We start from the raw sequence: 7,569 nt of genomic DNA, 5'->3' as shown, positions 1-7,569 counted from the left end.
AGGGCGGGCGCTTTATTGGTGGCTGCGGTGGGAGTCAGCGCGGCTGGGGCGGCGCCGGAGGCTGGGGCCCCCCGTCCTGGGCCAGCTGGGCCTGCAGGGAGCTGAGCCGGGCGTGGAGGGGGTCCAGGCCGGGGGGCTTCTCCCTGCAGGGGGGCAGAAGGAGACGACAGGGTCCTGGGACTCCCCGAAAGCCTTTGCCAAGGGGCCGCCCCTGGGTAGGAGGGAAGCTCCCACCCGGGTCTGGTAAACTGAGTCAAAGTGGAGGACTCAAGGGTGGGTTAGCAGCCGAGTCGTGCAGGGAACAAACCGGCAGAGGAAAACAGGATCCCGACCAGCCGTACAAACCCCTGGGGGCTGCAGGAGCTGCTCCCGCTCAAGGCAGCGGGGGGCCAAAAACCCCACCCGAGCGCAGGCCCTGGGGTGGAGAATCTGACTCGGGTGCTGTTATTTACCCCCTCACCGGACACAAGAAACCAGGGGTCCCCCAAGGCCAGTGCCAGGCAGCGGGTTTAAAACAAACCGGGGGACGTATTTTTTCGCCCGACGCGCCGTTAACCTGGGGAACTCCCTGCCAGGGGATGTTGAGACCAAAACGGTAACTGGGCTCAGGAATGAATGAGATCGCGGGGGTGGGTCTGTCAAAGCCTATTAGCCAGGAGGGACAGGGAGGCAGCCCCATGCTCGGGGGTCCCCAAACCTCGGGAGCTGGGAGCCGGCGACGGGATTAATTGCATCTGGGCCCGGCCGCTTTCGGCAGGCAGGTCACTGGCCTAGACGGACCATTGGTCTGACCCGGTAAAGGCGGGATGGGGAAGATCAGAGGTGGTGCTCGGATGTGGGGCTTTCCTCTCCCCTGCCCCCCAGCTGACCCACAGCCCTGGGGTCACCCCACACATACAGGGGCGAGGGTGGCAGAGTGACCCCGGTTCCTCCAAGCCCTAGATTCCAGTGTCGGGTAGTTCCACTGGCCCATCTGCCCCAGTGTGGGGGGGGGGCGTTACTCACTGGGGGCTGAGCCGCACCCGCTCCACGTAGGTCTTGGCTCTCAGGGCTTCGTCCTGGGCCAGGCGCAGGTTGGAGCTCAGGGTCTCCGCTCGTGCGTGGGTCTCCAACGCGTCCTGCTCCAGCTCCTGCCCCGGGGGTGCGGGGGGAAGAGACCTCGTTACATTGGGGAGAATGGAAGGCATGGGGGGGCAGCGTGGAGGCACTGGGAGGCCCCCCCGTGTGGGACAGGGGAACTGGGTGGAGCGGGGGGAGGCAGCTGTGGGGCAGGGGAGCTGTGCGGTAGCATGGGGGGGCCCTGGCTGTGGGGCAGGGGAGCTGTGCGGTACCATGGGGGGGCCTGGCTGTGGGGCAGCGTGGGGGGGGCCTCGGCTGGAGGTCCCAGCCTGTGAAGGGTCTCGCTGCAGCACCCCCCTCTCCTGTCGTGGGGGGGGGCTTGGGGCCCTGAGAGACGCCTGGGGCCCCACATCCTCCCCCCGCCCCTTACCCGGATCTTTGTCTGCAGGCGCTGGCAGGCGGGGCAGGGAGTCGGGGGGAGCCCGCAGTGCCTCAGCTCCTCCAGCAGGGGCGTCACCGCGCGCTCCACCATCTGCCCCAGGCTCTGGGCGCTGACGCAGCCCTGGCTGGGGGGGGGGGGGACAGGTCACAGAAAATGCAGGGCATTGCCCCCCCCCCCAAGCCCTGCCGGTGCCCCTCACTCCCCCCCCAGCCCCTGCCAGCCCAGCCCCGGGCTCCCTACCCCGCCCCCCCACTGCGCCCTGCCGGTGCCCCTCACTCCCGACCCGCAGCCCCTTCCTTCCCCCAGCTGCTGGTACCTGGCACAGCTGGGGGGGGGCCGGTCGTGCAGCTCCAGGGCCCCGAGTCTCCGCAGCTGATTGGCCACGTCCTCCAGCAGCGGCTTGACCTGCCGCAGCCCCTCGAGCTCGGGACGGAGCTGGCTCAGGGCCTGGGCCGTGCGAGTCGCCCTGCCGGGGAGCGGGACTGCCTGAGTCTGCTGCCCGCCTGCACCCGCTGCCGCCTGCCTGAGTCTGCCGCCCGCCTGCGCCCACTGCCGCCCGCCTGAGTCTGCCGCTCGCCTGCGCCCACTGCCTGCCGCCCGCCCGGGGGGGAGCTAGGGCCTGCGGGGAGGGTATGGCACAGGGGGAGGTGCCCTGGCATGTGGGTGGGGACGAGGGGGGTGCCCTGGGGGGAAGGAGGTGGGGCGGCAGCGCCCTGGGGGGGGACCTACGTACGTGCTGAAGGCTTCGTCCAGCCGGCCCTGCAGCTCCTGGTGCCCCTGTTCCCACTGGGCCCCCAGCCGCTCGATCGTCCGCAGCACGGCCCCCTGCCTGGGGAGAGGGATCGGGGGCTGGGCTGGCAGAGGCCCCCCACAGCCGCCCACCAGCCCCCTATCTGGGGAGAGGAATATGGGGGGCTGGGCTGGCAGGGCCCCCTGCCTGGGGAGAGGGATCGGGGGCTGGGCTGGCAGAGGCCCCCCACAGCCGCCCACCAGCCCCCTACCTGGGGAGAGGAATATGGGGGGCTGGGCTGGCAGGGCCCCCTGCCTGGGGAGAGGGGTCGGGGGGTTGGTGCCCCCCCCAGTCACCTGCAGCCCCCTGCCTGGGGAGAGGGATCGGGGGCTGGGCTGGCAGGGCCCCCCCACAGCCACCCGCCAGGCCCCTGCCTGGGGAGAGGGGTCAGCCCACAGCCCCATGCCTGGGCTGGGAGTATAAGGATGCCCCCAACCCACAACCTGGTCCCCTCCCCCAACTCCCCACCACCCCCAATCACCCCACATGACCCTGGCCTGACTCCCCATCCCCCTCCCCTCACCTGGATTCCTCCAGCGCAGAGCCCGGCTCCCTGCCCTGCACCCCCTGTGGGGTGCCAACGAGGTCTGTGGGGCTGCCCCCCGCCGTGTCCTGGCTGGGTTTGGCGATCTCTGAGGCCGCGCGCTGCTCCGGCTCCTGCCCGCCGAGCTCCCCGCCCTGCGCCTGCTGCTGCAGCGTCCGCAGCTTCTCCTGGGGGCAGGGCTGTGAGCTTCCCCGCAGCAGTGTCCCAGCCAGGGACCCCGGTGCTGCGAGCTTCCCCGCAGCAGTGCCCCCAGCCGGGGACCACCGGTGCTGCGAGCTTCCCCGCAGCAGTGCCCCCAGCCGGGGACCCTGGTGCTGCGAGCTTCCCCGCAGCAGTGCCCCCAGCCGGGGATCCTGGTGCTGCGAGCTTCCCCGCAGCAGTGCCCCAGCTTAAGACCCGGGTGCTGTGAGCTTCTCCCCAGCAGTGCCCCAGCCAGAGACACTGGTGCTGCAAGCTTCCCCGCAGCAGTGTCCCCAACCGGGGACCCAGGCGCTGTGAGCTTCCTCCCAGTAGTGCTCCCAGCTGGGGACCCAAGCGCTGCGAGCTTCCCCCCAGCAGTGCCCACAGTCAGTGATCCCAGTGCTGAGAACTTTTCCACAGCAGTGCCCCCGCTGGGGACCCTGGCGCTGTGAGCTTCTCGCAGCAGTGCCCCCGCTGGGACCCTGGCACTGCGAGCTTCCTGCAGCAGTGTCCCCGCTGGGACCCTGGCGCTGCGAGCTTCCCGCAGCAGTGCCCCAGCCTGCTGCGAGCTTCCCCCCAGCAGTGCCCGCTCCCCCATGCTCTCACCTCCAGCAGGACGGAGCTTTTCTTGAGCGCGTTGGTCTTGATCTCGGCATCTTCCACCGACTGGCTGACCTTATGGCAACTCTCCTGTGTTGTGGGGGGGAAGGGGGTTAGCAACCCGCGGAGCTGGGTACCCCCCCTCCGGCGTGGGGCCCCCCTCACCTGGAGCTGGGTGCAGTATTTCTCCAGGTCCTCGGCCTCCCTCCGCCGGCGCTCCAGGTTGTCACACAGCATCGAGCACTCGCTCTGCGGGGGGGGGCAGAGTGGGGGGTGAGCAGGGGGAGGGTCCATTACCCCCCCAGGAGGGACCCTCTGACTCGGGGAGGGGGCAGACAGACCTGGAGGCTCTGAACCCGCCGGTTGACCCGGGACGCCCGCTCCTTGAGGCTGGTGACGGAGTCCTTGGCGCGCACCAGACCGCTGTTCACCATGTCCTGTAGGGGGAGATGGGGGGGGTCAGGGGGGACCCCCGGCACAGAATTCCCCCCTCCCCGGGACCCAAGGAGCAAATTCTACCATCCCCTGTATAGTGCAAGGTCGGGAGGGGGGGGGAATGTGTGTCCTGCCAGGGTTGGTCCCTATGGGGGTGGGGGATTCCCAGGTGGGAGGGGGCTCCCTGTAGAAGTCAGTGTTAATCCCTAGGGGGGAGGGACCCCATGGGGGCTGGTGGGGGGCTGGAAGGGCGTGACCGGGGGGGTTTCCTGATGGGGGAGGTCTTGGGGGGCTCTTTTCACATGGGGGGGTCGGTGTCCCCAGGCAGGGTCCCAGGGGACAGGGTGAGAAGGTCTCACCAGCGGGGTGGGGGGGGTCAGTGTCCCCAGGTGGGGTCCCTCGGGCAGTGGGGGTCTCACCAGTGGGGTGGGGGGGTCAGTGTCCCCAGGGCAGTAGGGGGTCTCACCAGCGGGGTGGAGGCGTTGATGTCCCCAGGTGGGGTCCCTGGGGCAGTGGAGGTCTCACCAGTGGGGTCAGGGGGTCGGTGTCCCCAGGGCGGTAGGGGTCTCACCAGCGGGGTGGGAGGGGTTGATGTCCCAAGGTGGGGTCCCTCGGGCAGTGGAGGTCTCACCAGTGGGGTCGGGGGGTCGGTGTCCCCAGGCAGAGAGTCCTTGGGGTAGTGAGGGTCTGACCAGTGGGGTCAGGGAGTCGGTGACCCCAGGGCGGTGGGGGTCTCACCAATGGGGTTGGGGGGTCGGTGTCCCCAGGCAGAGAGTCCTTGGGGCAGTGAGGGTCTGACCAGTGGGGTTGGGGGGTCGGTGTCCCCAGGGCGGTGGGGGTCTCACCAGCGGGGTGGGAGGGGTTGATGTCCCAAGGTGGGGTCCCTGGGGCAGTGGAGGTCTCACCAATGGGGTCAGGGAGTCGGTGTCCCCAGGGCGATGGGGGTCTCACCAGTGGGGTCAGGGGGTCGGTGTCCCCAGGCAGAGAGTCCTTGGGGCAGTGAGGGTCTGACCAGTGGGGTCAGGGAGTCGGTGTCCCCAGGGCAGTGGGGGTCTCACCAGTGGGGTGGGGGGGTCTGTGTCATCCTCAGACCAAGCAGGGTCCCCGGAGGGCAGGGGGGGGCTGAGGGGGGCGGCCCCCCGCCCGGCCCCGTCGTCCGTGGACTCAGAGTCGTCACCCGTCAGGTTCAGCAGCGAGACGTTGGTGCAGGCGGAGGAGCGCTTCAGGTTCAGGTGGCCGGGGGGGGCCTCGCTGGCCGGGGGGGGCTCCACCCTGCGGGGTGGGGGGCAGGGGTCAGCCACACGAGCCCCCCAGCCGCCTTCTCCTCTCCCCCCCAGCCCAGCCAGTGCCACCCCCACCCCGGCCCTGCCAGCCCCAGCACCCCCCGGGCCTGACCCATGGAAGGACACGGCTTTCTTCTTCTTGGGGAAGGCCTTGGGGCCGGCTTTGCCCAGCAGGTCCCGGGTGCTCTGGGCTCGGGTCTCCGCCCCAGAGGGGGGGTCTCCGGCTTCGTTGATTTCCTTCGACTGCCAGATGGTTTTCACCACCACGTTGGCCATGGTCCGAACCGGGCCGGGCCCCTGGGGGCTCCTCCGGCGAGGGCCGGGGCCTCGTGCCAAGGGCAGGTGGCTGGTGCAAGGGGAGTTCACTAGAGCAAGGGGCTGGAGCTTGGTGTGGGGGGGCTGGTGCCAGCCCCTCGTGCGAAGGGCTCTCGCCACGACTGCGCCCGGCTGCTCCCTGTGACCTCACAAGTGCCACATGACATTGCCCCCCCCCCGGCAGAGTTCTGTGAGGTCACTGGGGCTCTTCAAGGGGAAGGGGCTGGCGGGTGTGTCATAGCACCTGTTCTGCTGCGAGGTGAGAGCTGCGTCCAAAGCACGGGGACGGGTGGGGGACGGTTGCTGCCAAAGGACCCGATCCCACAGTTGGTAGGGGTGGGGCCAAGGTCAGAGGGGAAATAGAACCCAGGAGTCCCGGATCCCTGCCCCCCCCCGCTCTAACCACTAGACCCCACTCCCCTCCCAGAGCCAGGGAAAGAACCGAGGAGTCCTGGCTCCCAGCACCCCCCTGCTCTAACCACTAGACCCCACTCCCCTCCCAGAGCCAGGGAAAGAACCCAGGAGTCCTGGCTCCCTGCCCCCCCGCTCTAACCACTAGACCCCACTCCCCTCCCAGAGCCAGGGAAAGAACCCAGGAGTCCTGGCTCCCTGCCCCCCCCCCGCTCTAACCACTAGACCCCACTCGCCTCCCAGAGCCAGGGAAAGAACCCAGGAGTCCGCTGTGTCTGCACCCGGAGGCTGGGCTTGCGGTTAGGGCTCCTGGCTAGGCCTGGGCTGATCTGAGATCGCGTGCCCGCTAGCTGGGCCTCAGTTTCCCTGTTTGCGGAATGCAGCATTGTGCTCCCGAGGGTGCTGCGGGAGGCCAGGGAGGGCACTAGCTTTGGAATAGCATTTGGAAGGCCCGGAGCCAGACACCGCCCTCCCCCCAGGGTGTCACTCTTTCTCCTGGGTCAGCCCCACGGCTTCACCCGCCCCTTGAGCTGGATCCCTGGGCCTGCAGCACCATCGCGGGGAGCAACGCGCCCCTCCCCCAGCTGGCATCCGGGTGGGTTTATCAGCCGACTGGACCCAGTGCAGGAAAGCCTTGGTCAGCCCAGAGAACAGACAGTAACAGCCCGGTCGGCCCAGAGCCGCACGCCCTGGCCCCTCACTGCCCCTCGGCCTGGGTGCCCCAGCTCGGCAAAGCAGGGGTGCAGGTATCACAGTCCCGGCCACTGGGGTTTTCTCATTGACACGAGGCCCAAGCCCCAGCCCCAGCCAGGAGCCGCCCACCGCCCGGCCCCTGGGCCTCTGCGCAGAGCCGCCTACCCCCAGGTAACCCGGCAGCACATGGGGGGAAACTGAGGCACGCATAGGCTTCCTGGAAGAGAGTGAATGGCTGCTGCGGGTGGGGCAGGGAGGGCGGTGAGGGGAGGGGGATGGGGTGGCGGGAGCCCAGGGGCAGCGATTGGGCAACCAGAGGGCGGCACCTTCCAGCCCAGCGGCCGCCGCAGAGCCACGCGGAGGAGAAAAGGGGAAGCAAAACTAGGAGACCAGAACGGTGGAGAGGGATGGGCCCCACTAGCCCTGAATAGTTGGGGCCAGAACCCAGGAGTCTGGGCTCCCAGCCACACCCCTAACCACTAGCCCCCCCTTCCCCTGCCAGAGAACCCAGGGGTCCGGGCTCCCAGCCCCACCCTGCCCCCCCTTCTCCTGCCAGAGAACCCAGGAGTCCGGGCTCCCAGCCACACCCTTCCCCTGCCAGGGAACCCAGGGGTCCGGGCTCCCAGCCCCACCCCTCACCACTAGCCCCCCCTTCCCCTGCCAGAGAACCCAGGGGTCCGGGCTCCCAGCCCCACCCCTCACCACTAGCCCCCCTTCTCCTGCCAGAGAACCCAGGGGTCCGGGCTCCCAGCCACACCCTTCCCCTGCCAGAGAACCCAGGGGTCCGGGCTCCCAGCCACACCCTTCCCCTGCCAGA

General features: G+C 69.5%; 1 protein-coding gene across 2 annotated transcripts; it reads right to left on the bottom strand.

Moving 5' to 3' along the window:
• Position 1: 1 nt before the first annotated feature.
• LOC123350422 (testis-specific serine kinase substrate-like) lies at positions 2-6,810 on the bottom strand. Of its 2 annotated transcripts, none has more exons than XM_044989014.1 (11): positions 6,578-6,810; positions 5,109-5,322; positions 3,957-4,052; positions 3,781-3,864; positions 3,622-3,705; positions 2,815-3,002; positions 2,235-2,330; positions 1,818-1,967; positions 1,490-1,625; positions 1,006-1,130; positions 2-143 (listed from the first exon to the last, which is right to left on the bottom strand). In XM_044989014.1, exons 1-11 carry the CDS (start codon positions 6,613-6,615, stop codon positions 35-37), a joined length of 1,320 nt encoding a protein of 439 aa, XP_044844949.1. In that variant the 5' UTR covers positions 6,616-6,810; the 3' UTR covers positions 2-34. The 2 variants fall into 2 exon arrangements, with proteins under 2 accessions (XP_044844949.1, XP_044844948.1); XM_044989013.1 differs by lacking the exon at positions 6,578-6,810 and adding an exon at positions 5,446-5,879.
• Positions 6,811-7,569: the final 759 nt, after the last annotated feature.

Source organism: Mauremys mutica, chromosome 15, assembly GCF_020497125.1.
Source record: "Mauremys mutica isolate MM-2020 ecotype Southern chromosome 15, ASM2049712v1, whole genome shotgun sequence".
Taxonomy (NCBI): domain Eukaryota; kingdom Metazoa; phylum Chordata; order Testudines; family Geoemydidae; genus Mauremys; species Mauremys mutica.
Note: the sequence above shows the minus strand (reverse complement) of the source record. Positions and strands in the feature narration are given on the sequence as shown.